This window comes from Simochromis diagramma, unplaced genomic scaffold (assembly GCF_900408965.1).
Source record: "Simochromis diagramma unplaced genomic scaffold, fSimDia1.1 OVJJ01000061.1, whole genome shotgun sequence".
Lineage (NCBI taxonomy): Eukaryota > Metazoa > Chordata > Actinopteri > Cichliformes > Cichlidae > Simochromis > Simochromis diagramma.
The window spans coordinates 3059030-3083222 of NW_024386945.1; the positions used below are offsets into that span (position 1 = coordinate 3059030).

A 24193-nucleotide genomic window follows, 5' to 3' on the forward strand; every position below is an offset into this window, starting at 1 on the left:
TAATAAGTTTTAAGTTTGTTTTTGTATTATTCCTGTTGAAGTTTGGAAATAAACTAAGATGGTTTCTAAGAAGCGGGGGGGTATGTTTATTGTCTGTCCCAAATGGGAAACAAAATAAATGACCTGTAGCTGCAAAACACCTGAAAATCATGCCTAATAAATCTTCTAATAAATCTAAAGTATTTTTTAATACTCTTTTTTTCTTGTTAGAATTTTCCATTTCCCAAAATGATAAGTTGTTTTTACTATTGTTATGGTTGCCAGGACATCTTTGTAAAATAGATTTTCTAATCTCAATGGATATTTTTGCTGTTTAAATAAAGATTTTAAAAAAAAAGTTGTTAACTATAACCCTTGACATACAATAGATATATTACTAATCAAAAAATATTAATGAATGATTAACAAAAAATAGATTCCAGTCATAATTCAAAACAAAACTGACTCAGCTACGCTGTTTACATTTGAATTCTAGATCATTTAGACTTTTTGGAAATAAACATCCTTGATTGTTAGCAGCATTAAATCGGTCTACACAGCTGACATGGACATTTTGAAATTTTGTTTCTCTTTCTTCTTTCTGCTACACAGTTCAACAGTCGGAGAGGACACAGGTGAGAGAAAATGTTCTTACGCTGGGTTCGTATCCATTAGCAGACAGCAATACTGGAGCTGACACAGGAAGTATGAAATTTGTGATTTTCCTGTTCTCTGTTATAAAGTATGAATTATTGAGTTTCTATGCACTGCAGATGAGAAGGGTAAAATGACAGTTTCACGCCATAAAAGCGGCACTTGTTAATTGAAAGCACAGCCGTGCTGCAGAAATGTTCTGTTGTGTCTGCACCATGCTTCATTAAGCATGACATTTAATGTGACAGCAGCTGATTTCAGTGTAGGGTCACGTTGCCATGTTGTTGGTTAGACTGGTGGTCTTCCTTGAGTTTATGCACCGCTTTTAGTAGTTTGTGTCATGGCTGTTTAGTGGCGGAAGACATTGATGTCCAACAACTGGAACGTTTAGTGGAGATGCTGACACCTAGGGAGTGTGAGGACCTCCTTTCTGCCCTCTCTCACCCAGAGGAAAACATATTTGAGCACCTTCAGCGCCTCTCGCCAGAAAACAATCTCCTAGGTCTCCAGCCTCGAGCCAAGAGAGAGACGCCTTCTGCTCTAGGTTAGCTAAACTTCTACATCTGAGGATGACAGCAACACATAAGTCACAAGCTTCTTATTTATACATTAAACATTAAGTGTCACTCTTCATTTCAATGCAAAAATAAGTTATAGAACAAATAATGCAAAGTTAACTTTTTAGCGAGAGATGAAAAGACGCTATGAGCTGTAATAAGGTATAAAGACAAAGCACACCTTGAAACCTGTCTGTTTCTCACACAGCCAGCTCAGCTTAGAGAGTTTCTGGCAGCAAACTGACAGTCAAAGAAAAGTCTTTCTGAGGGCCATATGTTTTGTGTTTACTAGATAGTGAAGCCCAGTGCCAAACGGCCCTGACAGACTGGCTGCTGAGGTACGGCAAGGAGACCTACTATGACAGGCTTTCACGTGCCTTGCATCACATCGGCAGAACAGACATCGCCACTGGTGAGAATAATGGTGACTCCTGCCTCCTGTAGCATGGAATCATTTATTTTTAAACAGAACAACTGTGTTGTGCTACTAATGTAGTGGTTTTCAAATTAAAATGGCTGACTTTTTATACACAGTACAGTGTTGTTGATAGGAACAAATCCCTATGAGCAGACATCACAGCATGTCCCTTGACAAAAGGAAATTAGAACAAAGCCTCATTTGGGTACATGGCAGTGTATTTTCAAAATTGGTTTATTTCGGTCAAGAAGGCCTCCTCAAGATTTTAACAACAGTGTATAATTGCTTCATTACTCTGAGATTTATTTTAATTGGAACTTCAAAAGTGGCATATTTTGCAGAATACCAGTCGTTGGCATGTGTTGCAGTCCAGTGTGCACACAAGTCCACAGCCGAGTGGCGTTGGGTAGAGGGAGGTGTAAATGATCTGACAGAGGACTCAGTGGAGCTGACACCAGCCACAGAACAAACCATCTGCTCCTTTCATCAGCAGCTTTGGAGTGAAAAAAAGACAAGGAAAGGATAGGAAGAGATGAGCTGGAGTTTGGGGTGGGGTGGGGTGGGGGCCTTGATGGAAAAGCCTGGATGCAAAATGTAGCAATTATCTTACACTTGATTGCATTTCTGAAGAGATCTACTCATACATCGAAACCTGAGAGATTCATTTTGTTTTATTTTGAAGGACAGCAGGAGCTCTCCTGCTAGAAGTAATTATGGTCATTGCAAAAAAACAACAATCAAATCCAATTTTACAATCTTTTATAGGATACGTAAACACATTTATACCTTGAGATGCAGAGAAATAATCATCGCTTGTGTTATTTTGTCTTCACAGAAGTGGGGAAGAACATCAACCAGGACAAAGCCCTGAGCCTGAAGCGCTATGTTGAAGATTATCACAAATATGTCAACTCTTTAAACTTTGTTTCAGACACAAAACACCAAAAGCGCGGACACCAGAGGGACAGAAAAAGAACGGGTATGATCACTTAACTCAAAGCTTGAATTTTTCACTTTTGAGCTTGGTAGATCATAAAACAGGAAAACATGATAGACAACTAAGTCTTAGCATCTGTGTCCATGCTAAGCCCAGATCTGTGACTACAGATGTCCAAAGGAGATTTCTGGGTTATTCCTCTGGAGACTCCATGAATGACAAATGGTATAATGTTTCACTGAACCCTGAATCTATTAAGTGTTTAGATGAGATGACAGATTAGATTTGGTGGTTGTGGGCATGCTTCCAGCTCATTACTTCTCAGTATCAACACTCTCTCTATACAAGTAATATTTCCCAGGGCAGTTAGGAAACCCAAAATGTAATTATCACCTGTCCATTTCGTCAGTCTCCTGGGTGCTTCATTCAAGTTAAAACTTGACAGAAATGCTCCCATAATCCTTTGAGATGGTAAGTGTGTCTGTCCTGTTTGTGCTCTGTGTGTGTCTGTGTGTGTGTTAGTTAGCGATCTGACATGGCGTGACCTGGATCTGATTGTGGAGCAGGTTCGCGTCCCTCCGTACCAGAAGGGGCCTTTGGATGTAGCTATGCCAGTATTGTACGGTCTTCTGTTGGGCTTCGGGGGCACCTTGCTCATAGGCACAGCTTTACTCCTCGTCATTGTCCACATTTCTCATGGAAGGCTTCAGAACTGTCACTCCAGAGCCACCAGCAGTTCCAGCAGTAAAGCCATGTAGTTTGGGGAGCTTCTGGAATGTCAGATGTAAACATTCCAATTATCAAAAATGAAATAAGCGCACAAAAATAAAAGCTGAACATATTTTGTCTTCTTTGGTTTTGCTGTTCTGGTAAGTCCTGCAGAGAAATATGCCTGAAACATTCAATCATCACCAGAACCAATGCAGGACCTAAATATCGATTCTAAATCACTACTGCTAATTATGATAAATGTGACAAGCATAATGTAGTTTGAGATCAAATAATTATCCTTGTGTGTATTGCTAGACTGGTAAGTGTTATTGTCTTGCCAGTGGGTAGATGACTGGTACTGTGACAGATGCGCTGGAACCCAGCCCTTACACCAAAGGTTGTTCCGGTGTTACTGTGATAGTGATGCCACCTTCCATTTCCCCTCCAAGTGACGGCAACGTGCCCGTCTGGCATCGAAGAACAACTAATTATCCAGCCTGGCGCCTGCTTCCCCGGAGCCTGCCGATACCTCCACAGGCAATCCAAAAGACTAATAACAATGACAATGCTAGCAGACAATGGAGCACTCGTTGTGATGGCAGCTTCCAGCGGGTGACAAAGCCAAACAGAAAACACAGGGCTATATTTTTTGAAAGTGTAAAGTGGGAAGGACTCTTAGCAAGCTGAAATAACTTGATATTTGAGATGCAGTAAGTCAGTCCAGAATTTGTATCGGAAGACCAACAAAATAAAAATGTCTAATTTCAAATTTACTTTGTTGACATGTGCAAGTTTTAATTAAGAAAAGCATTTTCTCAGAATATTTTTTTTACTTACTCTGCTGAGACAAACAGTTTCATAATTGCAAGATAGAAAACAAGCTCACGGCGCTGGAGTACTTTCGAGCTTCTTGTTTCTTACTCTAACACTACTTTCTTCGTCATAATTGAACTAATTACTTCATTATACAAATCTGGCCTAATGTGCTTCAGGAGTCAGACAGCTTGGATTAACAGTGGCACTAAGTAGCAATTACCGACTATTAGTTCATAAATCAACATTTAAACAAATTATAGTGCCAAGCAAAGCTGTATGAGCAAAGCTCTCAGACCAAAAGTGGGTGTAGAGTTTTTCGTATTACCGAAGCACTGGCCTAAAATCCTAGAACATTGTAAGGGTTCCCTTTACAGTGATGTCATCTGAATTTGAATCTTCTTGTTTTGCCATAATATTCAAATGCATAAGGCAATTCACACTTCTTTGACTTTGATTTTGAAAATAAAGATGCCTTACATTGCCAGAATGTAGCCTTAACCCTGTAGCATGCAGTAATGACATTTTGTAACAGTTTGTCTTTCTCGCCATTTGTCTTTAAACAACATTGTGTTTCACCTTCGTCGCTTAGCTTCCCAGGTGGCACAGTAAAACTCTTCATGACAAAACTTCCTCTGTCCTTCAGTTTTCCCCTGCTGGCTGTTAGGATCTTGCAGGTGCTGAGTATGACAGGTTCACCTGCTGTGGGCTCACCCGTATTTCTGTAACCAGTGGAGAGGAAAGCCAGAGTTCTGTATGCCTGAATGACTCACAGAAACAACATGTCACAAGGGGGCCTGCATCATAACTGTGACACTCTTTAGCATAGAGAAGGTCCCACCAGAAAGCTTAGTTTCTAGTTACTTTATCAACTAAAGTTGACTAAGAAAGCTATGAGCACACCGTGATCTTGTTGAGGCATCCTTCATAACTGTAAAAGGATACAATGTGGTGCCCCATTTTAGATTCTATAAAGTAAAGCCTGATCATGTGATTGGATTCAGCCCCATCCTTTAAGATTCATGTCATTTCCAGAGATCCGAAGAATAGGCCAGCGTTCATTTCAAGCCATTCTCATGCAAAGGATGTAGCAATCACAGATAGCATGGATGAATAGAGAGAGAATGTGACATGAAATTGACATTTGCAGCCAAGACGATGCCAGCGTCTGAAGGTACGGTTTCCAGGCATATCCATTCTCATGTTAAACAGAAGGAGGGCTTTTTTCCTGTGGTTTCTTTGGGTTATTTAATAGTTTGTGGACCAGCTTATCAAACTGGATTCTCTGAGGAGGACACATCTGTCTCTTGTCATTGGCTCAGCTTGGCATAAGGAGTCAAGTGTTTGTCTGGATGAAAATGTAGACGGACTGGATGTAGCGCGTGCCAAGGGGACGCTCAGACAGAGGGCTGCGTCCTTGATGTGCTGAGGCTGAGCGTTCTGCACCAGGGCCTCTGGGGTGTGCTTAGTGTCACTAAAGGCTTTAACTTCCCCCTCCCTCCATTTGCATCTTCATTCATCTGCAGGGCCACTGAGGTGCTGCAGTCCCCACTCAACCATCACTCTGCCTTTGCTCAATATATATGGATCACAGGAAACAAGATCACAACACCAGCTCTTTTAAAGTCATACTTTTTTTAATCGCCTCGACTTCAGCTTTCACAACTTTACCTTTCATGGTTTCCTTGGGGGTGGGGGGGATGGGGGGGGGGGGGGTGTCTGAGACTTCTTCAAAGTTTTTTAGTGCTGATCAGACAGGAGGATTTTCTCGGTTAACAGATATAGCCACAGTGCCATCCTGTGGTTATGGCACGTCAATACAGGATTCTACATGATCATTTGATTGCGTTTGTGAATGGGGTTGAACCCTACTTATGAGCAATTTTTAATGGCTATAATAAATGTCCATGTTATAAAAGCAGAAAATAATGCATATTGTCATTTATCGTTTTAAAGTGAGTTTGTATATTGCGTTTATTGCTTTAACTCCGAGAGCAGCCATAGAAAAGCAGTTTCACCTGCAGTTGTCATCTAATAAAATGCAAGAGAAAGGTGAACAGATGGTCATAATGTGATGCAGTTAGAGTTTTAGTGAGTCAGGCACACTGAATCACTAAGCAGTACTGTTGTCACAATAAAACGCCTCATATGCCTAAACATAGTAAATGGCCAATGCTGAAACTTCAACTTCCACCATAAATCTCCCTTTATTTTATTTATTTTATTTTTTATTTCTTTTTATTTATTTATTTATTTTTGGTGGGGGGGGGGGGGTGTTAAAGAATAAAAAATATCTGGTTGCACTATTCTACTGTATAGAATAGTGCATTGTGTGCAGCAGTTTACATGTTAAGATAAGCATGTTGCTTTCAAATCAGGGAATGTTAATACATTTTACAACAGATTAAGTTATTTTAGCTCTAATTTAAGACTTTAGAAAAAGTCATCCCAAAGGTAGGTTGAATTCCCCCAAAGAAAGGTTATGAATAACCAAGAGGTGAGCAACAGCAAAGTCATGGTAACATCTGGTAAAGGGTTTTCAGTAATGGCTGCTTGGCTTGTCTACTTGTGGAGATAAAAGCAGAAGATTTCTCCTGTGTGTTTCTGACAGGTGTGTTTCCTCTGAGCCAGAGAAAGGCAGATTTACCCATGAGACATCAGGCATAAAGAGAGCAAGCCAAACTGGTCTCAACTGGTCTGGTATTGAAGCCCATTCCTATTCTATTCTTTTCCTATTTTCCCCCTTTTTTCAGCTTTCAGACTTGCATTTATGGAAAATTTTATGGATCACTTTCATGTAGAACTCACTGGGATGCTAATATGTTTGTGTTAATGATTCTGCTATATTATGCAGCTGAAGCAAGTGGCAATTTCACTAATGCTTATGCGGTTAATGGTCTCAGCATACTCCATGTGACAGGCATTTGTAGGCACCCAGTTATGCCTAGTGATGGTCTCTAAAGTCAAGTGTCTGTTGTGCTGAACAGTTCGGTTCTAAAAGTCTGAACATACAAACACTCCATCAGTGTTGATGGAGATCTTCTAAATTGGGCTGTGAGCTTATCATTCAATTCTCAAAATAAATGAAATAATTGTACAGCAGCGATTAAATTATCATTGTGTAATAACACTCATAACACCCCTGATGACATGCTGCAAAGCATCATGTGGCTCTGTTCTACACTCTGTGTAGTGTTCTAATGAGTTCTCCCAGCATTGCACCACACTGCGTTGTTTTGCATTGTCTTGTCTAATTTCCCCACTGATACTGAAGGGCTCAGTAAGGAGCCAGAATCTATAGTCATCACTCGTTTTTTGGCGGGGGGAGGGGGTTGGTTTTTGTTGCGTTGTTGTTGTTTTTAATCTAGTAAGAGACAGGAACGCAAACAGCACCCCCACTCTGTTTAATGACTTGATAGGATGATAAAACACCTCACTTGCATACCTGTCCAACACAATAGCTGCAAATCTGTCTTGATTAGCAAGGTCAAATTTGTGTATCTCTCTAAAGAGTTATCTTCTTGTTGCAAGTTTGTTTATGATACTGTTTATGAAATTGAAATCACACAATTAAGTTGTTAAAAACAAAAAATAAAGACAACTCTGAGTTTTCAACAGAAAAATTCTGCTGTTTGTAGTTTCTATCATTTAATGAAGGTCAGTGGCTTTTGAAATAATTAGTTAGCATTGCTTTTGCTTTTAATGCAATAATGGTAGCGTGTAAATTCAGTGCATCTACAAGTTGATATAGGAGGAAAACAAAAATGGCAAGAAGGTTGAACAGCATCTTCAATCAGACGTGGGGTTCTGGCTTAATTCAACTATAAATAATTAACCATCTTCCAGTTAGACACGCAGACTTAATGATTTTATGCCTTAATTAATCACAAGAGAACGTTCCATTGTTGGTGCATTTAGTTGCTGCTGAACTACTGGAATGAGACAATAGGCAGCATTAATTAATACCAGATATCACTGGTCACATTTGCTCTTTGCAACTCTGGAAACAAACCCTGTCCAAAGACAATTTGCTGACATTACACAATCAAGATTTATGATGCCCCAGCTTAAAACTAGTTTGTTAATGATGCAGAACAGATCCCCAAACACAGCCCTGTAAAATGCATATGCAAAGCACCAACTGCTGTCAATTGATCAATGTCAGACAACAATTATTTAAATTTACAGAAGTGATATGCTTTTTCTCCATCATCCTCATTTCCTCAGATGAGGCTCACAAGCCCACATCCAATTTGCACAACAGTCTTTGGCTTCCTGGGTCTTTATCCAAGCGCTCCAATTTTAAACCTGATTTTGAAAGGTCAGAGCTAAATATTTTCTCGGGGAAGGCGCTTCATAAAAGTACACGAGCGCTAAATGACAAGGTCCCATAACTCAATGAGAAGATACCCTCTGACACCATGCAATTAGTCTCAATAGTATGAAACCACTGGGCGTGTAAACAAATTTAATACATAAATCTCTTGGTCTCAGATTTCTAAAAGGAACCTTGTTAATTAAACCATCATGGTCAATGAATGTGCAAGGGGTGTAAAATTAATTTTTATGTGAACTTGCTATTACAGGATTAAGAAGCTAGTCCATTATAACAGCATCTCATTTGAAAAGGGATTTAGCTGGAGGTATTTCATAGTTCAGTGTAATCATCGTTTGACCTCCAGAAAGGTTTGGTTTTTTTCTACCTATTGCTTCATTGATAAAGAGTAATTATGGAGTAATGTCACAGTATCAAGGGGGTCCGATTGAAAACAGAAGTAGTCCAAAGTCTGTTGTTCAATTTGAATACGTTAGAAAGGAATAAAATATGATGGTAACTGTAAAGTTGTAACAACACCAAATAAGAATAAACAGTTGCCCAGAATTCATGGGTGGGTGCATAGACGATGTGAACCAGTGGCTTGGGGGTGTTACAGTATTTTAATCCCTTTCACTCTGAACAATTCACAAAAAGTTGCAACCACACGATTTCAAAAGCTATGACTGACATGTTTCTGTGATCCATATATTTATTGCATACATTATTTACTGTATTCTGTTACTTTTGTTTTTTACAGTATGGAAGCAAATTAAAAGATTCTCCTAAAGTGCAAGAAACTACTGTGTATTAAGTCACCTGGTGTTTTTAAGCTAGGCCTGCTTTACACACAAACATGTGCATAGGCCTACAGTATTGTTACTGTAAAGTAATTTAATGCTCAGTAATGACCACTGAAATTTCACAATGTTACTGCAAATAACTCGTTTAATTTCATCGTTCAATCATTTATTTTTGAGATAAAAATAAAAACAACACAAATGAAGTAACATATTTAACTAAAAATACAAAGAAAATTGATTTAGGCCAACAATCAATATTATCAAAATTTCTTAGCACAGGGAAGAGTAAGTAATGTAGATGCTTACTAAGTTTGGGATTTCTACATGAATGTGAGGGACTTGTCTTAACAGAGTGTTGTTTTTGTATTGCAATGAAAGACATCTTGATTCATACCAATAACTAATAACTTTCATAATATAACTGAAACTCAAAAACGTAACATTTATAAAAAAATAATAAAATAAAAAAAAACATTAAAAACTGGAAATTAATTGAAAGTGATTGAAATTAAATACTAGAGTAATTTGAAAAAGAACATTTTCAAATGACTTTATGAAGTCCTCACCAATACTGGAGCTATAGGAATTAAGAGGAACAGCCAGGTACTGCTAATCAAATGCATCTGATTAACTGATGGTCAGTAAGTGTGACTGCCTCTATAAAAGAATACATTTTGGCTGTTTATTGGTTTATTCAGGTGTACGTTAACACATTGCCACAGTCTGCATGTCCCAGCAAATTCAAAGTCAAACCATTCAATGTTCAAAGAAAATGAAAAAAAAAACATACCAAGACCTCAGTGAGCATGTTAAATGTTGAAGTTAATGACAGCACCATTAGAAAAAAAAACTGAGCATGTATGTTTTGGAAAGGTTGACAGATAAGACTTGAGTAGATATGTTTGACCACAATGCAGAGAGAACCAGAGAACCACGTCTGGTAAACCAAACATAGTATATCAGCACAAATGGTAAATGGACTGGTTCTTATATAGGGCTTTTCTACTCTATCTGAGCACTCATAGCACTTTATACAGCTAATTAATTCACCCAGTCACACAAACACTTTTTATAAGCTGTTAAGTGCTCACTATCTAATATTCACACACATTCACACTCTGATGGATGCATCGGAGAGCAACATGGGGTTAGTATCTTGCCCAAGGATATTTGGCATGCAGACTGGAGGAGCCTGGGATCGAACCATCAACCTTCTGGTTAGTAGCTGACCTGTTCTACCACCCCAAACAACCCACAGCCAAACAACCCATACCAACTGTCAAGGGGGGTGGAGGGGTGATGATTTGGGCGCCTTGCTGTCACTGAGCTGAACTCCTCTGCATTTCAAAGGACTGCACAGACTCCTTTGAAAACTTTTTTCTAATGAGTTATCACATGTACATAATAAAAACTGCTATACTGGCTAAAGTTAGTACAACAAATGAATATAGTGGTCTATTAGCTTTTGCTAGTGTTGTGTATGGAAAATGAAAAATGACAGAGAGATTGCCTTTTCTTACACAGTACATTGAAACATTTATAGTCAAGAAAAGTAGGACAATAATAGCTCATAACCATATGTCAAACAACAGTCAAACTAATTCTTTCAATCAAAATATCCCTTAATTTAAATCAAATCAAGTCCGCACAGGCAGCCTGAAAACAATGAGGCAGAGAAGAAAGAGAAGTGTAAGCTGCAGGTGATGAATTAAACACAAACACACACAGACACTTACATGCATTAAGCGATGAAAGACTTTCCCAAGGCTCCAAATTAAAGCTGATGGCCATAGAAACCTTGTAATCACTTGTGGTGCCAATTTGCTGCAGAGACGAAGGGGAGCAGAGGAGCAGATGTGTGCCAGAATACCTTAGGATGATTTCTTAATAGCGTTATAAATCCATTCATGCATCACAGGCATACCAACACCACTGACAGCCTGCTGCTAGACTAGACACCACAGGCCTTTAAGCACCTGCTACACAAACACAAGTTATCTGGCCCACACATTTCTCTTTCTTACAGTTTATACTGGCGCAAGAGGCAACAATTAAGAGTGTTATTTGGTTGTTGTAGCTCAATTCTGCCTTATGGACAATTATGAAGACTCTGATGCTTAACAGAGTTTGCAACAACAAAGCCATGAAACTGCTGATACTATGTAATCTTCCTTTCACTTATGTTTAGCCTTTTGCAGTTCCTTACCTCCACAGGGGCTTAGCCAGACTGCTCAGCTAGTTGTAGCTCACAGCTGTGGCCATGCACACTCTCATTTAATTACAGGAGCACTTCTGAATGACTGCGCAGTCAGCAGTTCACTCCTCAGTTATTGTAAAAGGTAGGCAAACTGAGCCCCAGAGTTCCCTTCATTAGCACTTGCTTGTTGCTGGTGTCTCTTGCGCTAGTACGTGCCACCCCCTGCCAGTGACGCGAAGTACTGGATACTGCCCCTGATTACTGATCAAGGTAGAACATATGAAAATTTTAGATAGTCGGATAAAAGATGAAAGTTTAAGCAGAGGACGGATTTTGGCAAGAACGCATTTCATAAATTGCAGAATAATGTCAAGATTATTGACAATATCTTCAGTATGTTTCTTCTGCTCTTGTTCACTTCAAAACATTTCCTGCAAAAGTAAAGTGACTTTTAGACACAGAATGTTCGCTACAGAATTAATAATAAGTAGGTGAACCTGTCATTTTGTATCAGGTTGTGCAAACAAACGTCAGTGTACCTGTTCCAGATCCTTCTCCTCATTAATGTTAAAATCAAGTCCCTGTTTTGCTCCCTGGGCCTGCAGCCAACAACATTTCACATATTTTAGTTAAACAGGCTTGTATACAATGTGATTCTATTAATACTGACACGACATGCAGTAAGACAGTTGGCATACAATGAAATCTCCTTTAACTGTGTGAAAGCAGTTACTCCAAAGTGCTCTTCAAAGACCTAGACTTTTGCATTACAGAACTAAAGTATACTTTAAAATCATTTGTTATCCATGCTAAGTAATATTTTTTTTTATCAGTAACCAATTTTTACGGAGCTATTTTACTTTCTATTTAGAAATGTACAACATAATCTATTTTATTAATCTTCTGAATTAAAAAAATATTAACAATTTTCTACCTTTTCACCTACAATAATTTGCTATTGTCTTCCATGGTGTGTATGTCATGTTAGATTAATAAAAAGGCTGCTCTAGCTCATGTGACAATGAGAAACAATACGAGAGACTAAATCAGATACAGAGCATACAGCATGTGCCATGACCTTGGTGTAACATACAGCTTTGTTTGTTGTGGCGCTTACTCTGTCACAAAACCCTGTGATATTTCTGTTTACCTTTGCTGAACCAGATAAGGTGACAAAAGCTGTACTAAGAAGAGGAATTTTTCACTTAAGAAAAAAATATATTTTTCTCCTCTGTTTAATCTGTCCCCATATCCCTAACCTTAGAGGCTTTAAACAGCATGTGTTTGTATGTGATGTTTTGAAAAGGATTTGTCTGATAAGGTTATTTTATGCAGAGAGGCCTACCTTTGAGTAGACTTCCCTCTCTCCAGAGGTCTGCTGAGCAAACAGAATGGCATCATGAACAGAAAGAAAGAGATTACTGCGGGCAATATTGCCATCTTCAAACGCTCCCCCGGCCTCCAGTTCTTCATACACCTGGGCTGCAAGTAAGGCAACTAATATTATACAGGGACAAAGACATTGTTAAACGTAGTGATTTTGCCTAACGCGCCTGTAGTATTGTAATTACAATTCTCTAAGGCAGGAAACAAGAGAAAATTTGCAGCTTTAAAGTAATCAAGCATGATAAACTACAGTCACTCTGGATCTTCCCTTTATCTCGCTGGGAAATTGAGATTACCTGCACAAAATGTTAAGCAATGTCTAACTTGTTTTCCTCTGACAGAGCACTTCACAGAGCTAATGGACTCAGTGCTTTATGAATGATTAGGTCTTTGTTGCCATGCCAACTGTACAGAGTAGCCAACAGGTGTGAACAAATGCAGGTAGTTTAAGATTTTACCTTGAACGTTAGCCAGGTACAGTTTAATGCCCAGCATCGTGTAGCCCGAGTTCATCTGTGTGGAAAATGAAAGAAAGAAAACCTGTCATGGACATGCACATACACGAACTTACAACGAAATCCAATTATTAATGCTCTCATAAAAAGGCTCGGCTGAACAGCATCTGGCTAACTGAAAATGAAATATTTGAGAAAAAAGTAAGGCATCCTTTCATGATTCAAAAATGTGTTCAACGCAGGTTAGAAGCTCTCTTTTTCTGTTTGGACATAACTGCCTCAGTCTCTTTGATATGGGAATATCAAAATGAGAAATTCTCTGAAATTATAATTTGTGTTAATTAACTTAGCTGTTAGACATCCATTTTATATTATTAAACATAATAAAACCCCTTTCAAAAAACTTTTGCTGCCAATTTAAACTATTTTCCAATCTAAAATAACTGCATCTTTAATCTTTTATGGTTACTTTCTGCACCATAAAACAAAATTTAAAACATTTAGTGTACTTATATTACATTACATTAATCCTATATTATATTAATCCTGACTCTGTTAGCACAGGAGAGAACTTTATAACCTTTATCAATGCTTTTATGCCCATCAGGTCTATGAAGCAGACCCCCGCCATGTCGAGGATTAGGGTGTGGAAGGGCACTGGCTGAGGCTCCAGGGTGAGAACAGGGGGACTGGATGGCTCTTGGTCAGGCAACTGCTCGCCAAGTTCAATGTCATTACAGTGGAAGTTGACATAGCTTGTAGGAAGTTCAGCATTGTTGGCACTGCCATCGTTCATATCAAAGTCATTTTGCAGTTCAAGCTGAGATATGGTCTAGATTTACAGGAAACAAATACAGAAAGGTACAGAAAGGTCACAAGTTGTACTTTCAGTGAATCACCTTTAACTCAGTGGGATATATATCAACAGTTGGATGGCCCGTAAATTACATGAGTCTGATGTCATATGAACTTGATCCTACCTGAGCTTTCATGTTAACCAAAGAGCTGGGTTTCCGCCTTCTTGACGTTTTGTCCTTATCTTGTTTCACTTTTTCCTTCTGTTCTTTGTCCAAGAACTTCTGCCTGGCCAGGATAAGTTTGCCGGGGTCCAGCCCAGTCTAGGTATACAAATACTATATAAACATCTACATGTCACATGAACACATGGCCAACCTTGCCTGACGGGAAAAGTGGCCATTTTGTCTTACCTTTTTGATGACTCTCTGGCGAAATATTTCCGCATTTGCAAAGTAGATTGGTGAGCAATAGTTAACTATTTTCACACCTGTTACTGACATGACCTGTGGAGTTGTTACAAAAAAATGAGATGCAATTCACCCCAAGTAATTTCTTATGGTAAAAAAAAAAGATATATACTTAATATACCTTGCTGTACGTCTTTGGATTTCTGTAGATATCTGTATCCTTAATTTGAACAATTGTTGAACCATTGCGACTGTAAGGAAAACGTAGTTATGAAAAACTTAAACAGTAGAGCTCATTTTTGGTTCAAATGTACTACATGTTCATACAGTTTACTCACAACTGTGTCTTGAATATAACTACCAGGATGGAAAAACTCACTCCGATAGCAACACCATAAGGCAAGCTTAGAAAGAATGTGGCCAAGAATGACACAACCCACACACACTAAAAAAGAGACAACAAGACATGAAAAAAAATATAGTAAAAAAAAAACCCCACTGCATTATGCTTCAATATCATATCAAATGATTTAAATTACACAGTCCAGTTTGCTCTTCTTCCATAAGTAAAAGGGATCAGAGAGCTGTAGGAGCGTGTTCTTCAGGTTTACTGCAATCAACGCTCCAAGCACTGACTTGGAGAAACAAAGGTAACTGAAGTTACTTAATATGTCTCAGTTGTTCTCTTACGTCTGTATGTTTTGTATGATATTTCAGGTTCACACTGTTATGTACACTTACTTTTGGGAGTGGCTTTAGATAGATTCCCAGGGCGAGCATGGTGACCATTACTACTAGCATTACACACAGACTGGCAAACTACAAGAGAGCAGTAGTGCAGTAGTTAGGGGCTTTGGTAAACATTTGCTGTATTTATAGTCCATACTAAATCTTCCTCAGTAGGTTCTTAGTTATAATTTGAGTATGATCTGCACTCACTTGTGAGGTTCCTCCAGCACTGTCAACAGCCAGCGTTACAGACAGAGCACAGCAGATCACATGGATCTTAAAGAAAGACCCAAGGAAATTGCTGCAGCCTAGAGCCAACATTTCCTATTCAAAAAGACCATTTCAGTGTTGACAAAAGTGAAATAAAATACACTTCTTACATTTTTAAGAGAGATGCAGTTTTTCAAACCTGGTTGGGATTCACATCATAGCCATGCTTAGCTGCCAGTGTCCTGCCCATAGCTAAGTTGATGACGTATCCGACAATAGCCAGAGAGAAAGCTGTGCTCAACATGTCTTCCCACTGACTCACTGTTGGGAGGATCGGTGCAGGAAATCTAGAAAACAGAGACAAGAAACAAATCAGAGTTAAACATTCTTTAATGACTTTCATGAATAACAGTAGGACAAAAAAGCTGATGCCTGCTTTACCCCAGAGGAATATTGCCCACAATGTCCATGTGGTAGATCTCAGGAAGATGCAGCGGACCTGAGATGGCTGTGGCCACCACCACCTGTGTAAAACAGGAACATAAATCACGCTACATTCTATTATATACTGTTAATTCTCTTATTTGCACCCAGAAAAACATCTGTGCAACAGCTATCTCAAATATCTAAAAGAAAAATTTTAACTACTTACGACGATGATCTCAATAGGAATAGGGAAAGGAAGTTTATGACGAAAGTGGAAACCTAGTTCTTTCACCACAATCAAAACTGCACTGCTGACCAAAGCAAAGACTAAGGAGGCTATATTGGTATCAGGAAGGCCCAATATTATATCCTTGAGAGTCTGTTTGGAAAGAAATCATTTTCAGCAAATCATAATTTTGCAAAGTATCCGATCATATTTTCTTTAATAATGAATGGGTAACTTACATATATAACAGCCAGCGGACCACTGTAAGATGGCACTGTGATGCCAAAGATGTACTTGAGCACTGAAATTAAGATTTGCAGTCCTGCAGCAGTCATGAAGCCTCTGACAAACGACTCTGACAGATAGATGGCTACAAACCCAAACTGCATGAAGCCAAGACCAATCTGCACAGACATAAATCATACTCAGTGTGCCACCTTTAAACTATATCCCATATTCCTTTCAGATTTTACCTTAAAGGACTGAGCTTTTAGTGGTATAAGTACCTGTATGATTGCAGTGAGACAGGCCAGAGTACCAGATATTGCCAGACGAACTTCATTCATCCTGTCAGTGTCCACTACTGTGGCATTAAGAGTGGCATTGAAATGACTGAAATCCGACTCAGGGGCTAGCCTAAGACACACGATTCCCACCATAATGCTGAGAACAGCAAAAGTACCTAGACATAGAAAGTAGGGTGTCACATCTATTTTCCTTGCCATATTGCAAAGCGGGCAAAGTCAGGCTCAGTGCAGCACCATGCAGCTCTGGTAACTTATCACTGTCATCACACAAAATTGCTGTAGATAAATCATTCTGATTTACCTGGGACCATCTGGTGAGCAGTGCCCATGAAGAAATATGGGATGAGGGGGAAGAAAGAGGAATAGAGACCATTGACAGGAGGAAGATTTGCAAGGAGAGCAAAAGCCATGCCTGGAAAGAAAAGAAGCTGTCAAATAAATAATAAAAAATAACACAAAAACTGTTATCCACTCCACCAGCTAGCATCAGTCAAAGGCTGTTATACAGAGTTATCTGAGAGTAGAAGATTGACTGACCTTGGGGAACCTGAATGGTGCCGGCGCTGACCCCACTAATGACATCACACAGCAGGTTTTCTTTTACTTTGTACTTGGGAAGCCAGCTTAGAACCGGCAGGTGTTTAAGTAACAAGCCTTTGAGCCTGGGTACAGAACATCTAACACAAAAAAACAAAAAACTGTCTTAGAAGATCTCTGGTTTTCTGCTTGTTCATTTATAAAAGTCAATAACACACATGTAAACTTGAGTTCTAGTTATGTATCCCCGTGCTTTTGAATATAATACAGAGGCTTATCAGAAGAGTTTGTGTGAGAGAAAAGCACGTTGTTCATGTTGACTGTGCAGTAAGAAGTTCAGTACCTGAAGAGTTTCTTTACTTTTTCTCCAACAGGGAACTGTCGACTCTTTTTGTCAAATTCTCTGTCAAAGTCAGGGAGGTTATATGCCGGCCTGTCAATCACATAACGTGGGCTTTCCTGTTGCATGGCTACAACATAGCAAAATATATTAAGCAGGCAGAAATTTTATGCAATGTCTTCAAAGTGAAATTTAACACATTAATATAGTAAGTGTTGTGTCTTTTTTGTTTAAATTTGTCATTAATTCATGACAGTATCCATAAAAACTCAACAGCATACCTGGAACTTTATACTTCACCTTTCCCGATACTAAACCTGGCCCATATTTTAAGTGTAAGGTCCTTATCTAACCTTGATGAATGAAAGATCAGCCAAAACTTCACGGGACTAATAAAATGTTTGATCTACACTGGGTAAATAAAAGATCATCCACAAGTTTATTCAGTCCTCAGTAATCCTTTTCTCCATGCAGGAGAAAAACTTATGTTATTTTTCACCAGAATGACAATACAATACATTATGAATACACAGATATTTTTACTTTTTATATTGAACAGATGATCCAACAGCTGTCAGTTGTAATTATTGTTATATTTTTATAGACTGTTACACACTAAACAGGAAAAGAAGATTTTAAAGAAATAAAGCTAAACAGAGATATAACTGCATTAAGAAAATGAAATTAGATTTAGCCTTTTTGTCTAATAAATAAATCTCCAATATGGAAATACTGTGTGAATAATATATCTTATCAATATCACAACCTAGGGATATTACATTACATCTCTTACATATAACCTGTTAATGTAAATAAGCGATTCCTAACAACTGGTGTATGCCTGTAGTGTGACTGATTGCAGCTGACTAAAATGCCGTGTGTAAAGGCAAACACAATTAGACAGATGTTAAAGCTCAACATAAAAAAAGAAATTTTGTTGTACAATGTTAAATAAAAAACAGAAATTTTAAGACACTGTACTTACTTTTGCCTTGCTTACTCTTGAAGCACGTCTGCAGATGTTTGACTCAAATGAGACTTGTTTGATTACTTTTGAAGTAATGCTAAAGACCTTCTACACCTGCTGGGTGGAGCTTAAAAGGATAAAGCCTGGTGCATGCACGCTTACTGTGAAATACACTGCTCAAAAATTTAAAGAAACACTTTCAAACACATAATGAAATCATAAGGATGCCACATCATTTAATGAAAATTATCATTATCAAACCATAGATGGCTGAATTCAAAGACAACAAAAAGATCAAAGTGAAAACATAATACAGCATGCAAGTCCATTATGCTGAATTTTCATTGTAGCAACTCAAAATTGTATTCAGATGTATGTGAAGGCCCAAGATATGCATACGTGACAATGTCAGGGGATGCTCCTAGCGAGACCATGGATGGTGTCTTCTGGGGATCTCCTCCCATATCTGGACCAGATGACTAAGCTACTAGGCAGTCTGAGATAGCATCGAATGGACCAAAACATAATGTCCCAGAGCTGTTTTACTGGGTTTCGGCCAGGCGAGTGTGGGGGCAGTTAGCTGTTTCAGTTCCTTTATCTTTCAGGAACTGCCTGCATACTCCTGCCACATGAGGCCAAGCACTGCCTAGCCAGTAGAGGTCTGTCCGTCCCTCCAGAATCAAACCAGTCATGCTGAACAATGTTACCAGAAAAATAATGTTCCCCATGGCATCTCCTGACCTTTTAACATCTGGTCTCATCTATAAAAAGTACAGGAACCAGTGCTGGACTCCCAATTCCGGTAATATTTGGCAATATACCAATCAGGCTCCACAGTGTCAGGCAGTGAGCACAGGGACCACTAGAGGGCGTTGGGCCTTCAAGCCACCCTCATGAAGACTGTGCCTCATTGTTTGGTCTGAAACATACACACCAGTGGCCTGCTGGAGGTAATTTCATAGGGCTGCAGCAGTGCTCATCCTGTTTCTCCTTGTACAAAGAATCAGATACTGGTCTTGCTAATGAGTTAAAGGCCTTCTACTGCCCAGTCCAGCTCTCCTAGAGTAAGTGCCTGTCTCTTACATTCTCCTCCATGCTTTGGAGACTTCCCTGACAAAGCGTTCTAGCAATGACACACACTGATGTGCTGTCCTGGGAGAGTTGGACTACCTGTGCCGACTCATGATACCAGTAATGATGCTGACTCTAGCAAAATGCAAAACCAGTGAAAAAAGTCATCAGAAGAGATGAGGAAGGAAAAATGCCAGCTTCCATCTATAAAAACATTCCTGTTTGAAGGCTTGTCTCATTGTTGAATTTCACTAAAACAAATTAAATAAAACTGATTAACAATCCCTCTGCTACTTAACTGACCACATCAATGTCCCAGAAATTTAACTGACTTGATGGTATACTCTGACTGAAGTGTTCCTTTAATTTATTGAGCAGTGTAGTTAAATTGGTTAAACTTCTGATTGCCAAATGTGCCGTTTTATCAGTGTGCTACCGAGCAAGGACACAAGATGTAATTACCAATAAATGTATTTTAATAGGTTCAGTTTCTATATACATGTAGCATCCTGATATTCATACTTATCAACAGAAACACACAAACAAAAATACAACTTTACATATTTTATGGGAAAAGGGTAGACATAAGATAGAGCTGGAACTAAACCAATTACAAACCAGTTTAATTTGGCGAATACAAGTAATCCTGCTAACTGCAACAAAATGATACATACAAACACGTTCTTTTCACAAAAAAAGGGTGAGACAGACATGACAATGCGTAACACATGATTTTGTCCCATTGTATTAGAATTTGTGTGCAAAACAATGGCATCAATATCATAGACTAAAGTGCAATTATATAGTAGTTCCATTTGTGTTTTCTCTAAAAGAGGAATGCCAGACTTCAGATAACCTCTCGACATAAAATGAAAGTCTCCCTCTGGTGGAACAAAAAGAAAAGCACAAACTTCACATGAAGGCATCGCCTTCAAGAATGAGAGAACAATCGAGCACTTCTTCCTTTCTTACAGAAGCATGAATGTTCTTAACATTTCACATGACAGAAAGCTTTCGATGAGAACACAAAACTTTATATCTGCAGCTAAATTTCCAAAAACATAGTTCAACGAATAAATTGACAATGACAGAAATGTTATGAGAACCAGTCATTTTCCAAACAAAAACTGTGAAAAGCTGAGAGTACTGTTTGTGAATGGTGCCAACAGTAGCAAAATGCTGCAAGTACTGGTGATACGTGGCTACATGTAGCAACATGTACATGGACTTGTAGGGGAAAAAATATAAAGAAGTGAGTGTATACATTTTTTCATGAGTCTGTATAAAACCAATGCCGCAGAGGATTTTCATCAAAAAGTAGGATGCACATAAAACATATTTAACTCATCTAAGACAGACATTTGTATCCGTACACAGAAGTGAAGGTGAACAAGTTTCAGTTAAGTTTATATAAACAAAACGTTCTCGATAATGTTGCCATTTTTGTTAGTGCACTGCAACAGCTTGATCTTTGTAGTAATGCTTCACACATAATGTTTAGTCGTGATACTAAAATAACAAGCGCTAATAGCAATAGCAGAGTAGTGCAGCAGAATAAAGAACTTGGTATTGAACAGTGGTATTGGTATTGTCTAGCAAATCCTGGACTATAATGACTATAAAACACTTCTCAAACATTAAGTCAGTGACTATCAGGAGATATGAGTATTCTGCAGTTGAGTGCTGACTGTTTGAGAGCTAATTTGGATGAAAACAATCACTCGCTGTCAAGCTAGTATAACTTTTAAGGTAAATGGTTTTAATTTTGGTTTCAATTTTATGGTTGAGTATTTTAACTTTCATTTGAAACACTAATCACTGGATTAAAAGCCTGTTATGGAGGGGATTTTCTGACTTTTTAAAAATGAAACAATCCAAAGCTGTAGCTGTTTAAAACCACCTGCACGTCTCAAATGTCCTCCACAAATTCATTCAAAAGCAGCTGACGTTTTCAGAGGTTTACAATTTCTACAGGACTGTAACGCGTAGGCCATTAAAAGTGGGAGAACAGGTTACTATGCAAATACAGAGCTTGTTAAGCAAGTGCAGCAAATGCAGCACCATGTGATAAAAGTCTGATGATTTTTTTTTTTTTTTTAATCTAGCCATGTCTGCTTTTCCTCTTCTTTATTATAAAAGCTCATTGTCCATCTCCCGCTGGCAGCCTAAAACCCCTTAAGTCCACCAAAGTCTTTAAAATGAGTACTGACTAAAAATCACTGAGGATGCTGATGTCCGCAAACTCCTGGCGGTAATTGTATGAGTAGTAGGCCAAGAGGGAAGACCATTTGAGGGTCAGAAAGCTCCACACACAGGAGAGGTAGAAGCTCTTCGGGTCAGTGAAAGCTGTGGGACAGAAAAAAACAAGGTGGTTACTACTAGAGTTACAACAATCCTCACCTCTCTGAGTATTTGAATTGTCAGTCACTTATTTTAACATAAATGAACAACAATACAAAATTCATTAAAAAAAAATAAAAATAAAAATAAAAAACAGGAACAGAAAAGACAAGATTACATTGCTTCTGTGCGATGGCCATAGTTAGGAAGATAATAAAGGCAGCCACAGCCAAAACTGAGAAGAATACTCCAACAGCAATGAAGAATCTAAGACCCTTGAGCCAGGTTCGCCAGTAGTCCTGACGGTACATGATGTGTGTGATGAGAGCCCAGAGCGCCAAAACTCCTGTCAAGACAGAAAAACACAGATTTCGATTGAGTATGATAACACTGCAGCCTGAAGACTACAGAAAACCACCACGTGACAGTAATTTATGGAAATTACAGTGTTGCAATAGAATGTAATAGACTACTCCCATACAAAACAAGAAAAGACTACTATTTTAGAAATTTTCTGCAAAAAAAATTTGTTTTAAAATAAAATTTACATGATTTTCAGAAATGCAAGTAAATCACTTAAATTACTCAATTATTAAAGTTAATTTTAAAAAAAAAGAACAATACGGTTTTTCTACTTGAAAGATAAATAATTATAATTTAGCATTAAAAATATCATTACAAATTTTAAAAAAAAAAAATCATAATGTACCAATAATGCATTGTATTTTATAAAGATTTCAGTGACGGACTAAATTTTAAGAGTCGTTATGATTATGGCGCTTAACTGTCCAGGCCTACATCGCGATTAGGATGCCTGACATGGTTAAATGCGCCGATATCCCGTGATAAAGTCATTAACTGTTTGCAGTGTTTTTAGTTAATGCTATATGTGTTTCAACATACCTGACAGGCCTCCCATAGCCGCCGTCCATGGTTGTTTATATGCGATATTCCAGACCAAGAAAGCCGACAGTCCAAACACAGTACCAACAGTAGCATATCCTATTTTAATGTATATGTTGGTGACTCCCATGTTGGAATATTGCTACTGTTAGCCAACGTTAGCACCGTCGTCGAAGATAAAGGAGTATTTTTTTTCCCTCAAAACAAACTATTATTAGGTTAAACCACAGCTTACTGCCACATTATGCAATACCCTAAGCTACAGGAAAAGGACGAAATGAATTTCCCCTCCGCTAAAGAGGACCCAGGGAGAGACCGACAGCTATCCCTGCTAGCAAAACTCTATTTCGAAATAGAGATCAGTCACTTCATGTGCCTTGTACGTAATACAAAGACGAAAATGGCGTTAAGATTTCCAGCTAGCAAGCAACATCAAAATAACAACAGACGAGCTTATCCGAAGTACGCCGCAAAGATGTTAGGCTATCATCGAGAAAACAAAACCACCCCGGAGAGCTGCCTCTTCAGCCGCAGAGGAAATATTTATTTCAGTAAAAAAAACTTTCGTTATTGGTCTTTACCTGCCACTCGCTGTTACACAACACAGGACAAACAAATGAACTTGCATTGCTAGTTCAGGGAAACGAATTTCTATGCTCTGTTTACAAAAATTTGCCATACTATCACCTCCCCTTTAAATATCTTTGTACAGAGGAAACCCCCTTCTTATCGACACACCGCCCCTAGTGGAGCAAAGAGAAACAGCATTTCTCTTAGACTTCTCTAATGGAGCTTTGTAGAATTAAATGTGTTGTGCAAAGTTGTAGGCACTGAAAACAAAATAGGAATTTATAAATTTTTAATTTGTTTATTAACTTCAACCCATCGCCTTTAGTGTTTGTGTGCACTGCACTCTCTGGGACTTTTGTTTTGAGCACCTTAAAGACCTTTGCGCAACTATTCTGCAAATTTGAACAGCTTTAATGTATTATAATTTAACAAATGTCAGAGGTGATTTGTGAAAGAAGGACAAAACCAAGAGTGAAAGGGAGGGTTTACAAGATGACAGTGAGACCTGCTATGATGTATGGTTTGGAGACGGTGACGCTAACAAAAAAGACAGGAGGCCAAGCTGGAGGGTGCAGAGCTTAAGATGCTAAGATTTTCACTGGGAGTCACCTGGATGGAGAGGATAAGAAATGAGGATATCAGCGGGAAAGTTTAGGTTCAACAGTTTGTGTACAAAGTTAGAGAGGCAAGGCTGGGGTGGACATGTGCAGAGGAGGAATATAGGGATATTTGAATATGAAGCTGGTAAGTAGGAGGAAAAGATGAAGACTGCAGAGAAGGTTAATGGGTGTATTGAAAAAGTACATACAGGGGGCTGGGTTATCAGAAGAGAATGCTAGGAATAGGGGAAGATAATCCACCGTGGGGACCCCTGAAGGGAGCTCCCGAAAGAAGAAGTGTCATGATTACTTGATCAG

At 38.6% G+C, this 24193-nt stretch overlaps 3 protein-coding genes across 3 annotated transcripts; 1 reads left to right on the forward strand and 2 right to left on the reverse strand.

The window, feature by feature from the left end:
• Positions 1–487: 487 nt before the first annotated feature.
• Positions 488–3353, forward strand: LOC120737444 (transmembrane and death domain protein 1-like). The gene is made up of 5 exons (XM_040038145.1): positions 488–614; positions 986–1177; positions 1483–1602; positions 2444–2587; positions 3068–3353. The coding sequence occupies exons 1-5, from the start codon at positions 545–547 to the stop codon at positions 3301–3303; spliced, it is 762 nt and encodes a 253-aa protein (XP_039894079.1). The 5' UTR covers positions 488–544; the 3' UTR covers positions 3304–3353.
• Positions 3354–9131: 5778 nt separating this feature from the next.
• Positions 9132–19801, reverse strand: LOC120737335 (solute carrier family 26 member 9-like). The gene is made up of 20 exons (XM_040037974.1): positions 17429–19801; positions 17086–17225; positions 16850–16960; positions 16528–16703; positions 16261–16425; positions 16022–16174; positions 15811–15893; positions 15569–15716; positions 15370–15483; positions 15172–15249; positions 14970–15065; positions 14769–14875; positions 14612–14681; positions 14434–14526; positions 14206–14343; positions 13806–14057; positions 13229–13283; positions 12730–12866; positions 11924–11983; positions 9132–11815 (listed from the first exon to the last, which is right to left on the reverse strand). The coding sequence occupies exons 1-20, from the start codon at positions 17551–17553 to the stop codon at positions 11804–11806; spliced, it is 2313 nt and encodes a 770-aa protein (XP_039893908.1). The 5' UTR covers positions 17554–19801; the 3' UTR covers positions 9132–11803.
• Positions 19802–20014: 213 nt separating this feature from the next.
• slc48a1a (solute carrier family 48 member 1a) lies at positions 20015–23413 on the reverse strand. Its single transcript, XM_040037975.1, has 3 exons — positions 22707–23413; positions 21982–22149; positions 20015–21809 (listed from the first exon to the last, which is right to left on the reverse strand). Exons 1-3 carry the CDS (start codon positions 22834–22836, stop codon positions 21673–21675), a joined length of 435 nt encoding a protein of 144 aa, XP_039893909.1. The 5' UTR covers positions 22837–23413; the 3' UTR covers positions 20015–21672.
• Positions 23414–24193: the final 780 nt, after the last annotated feature.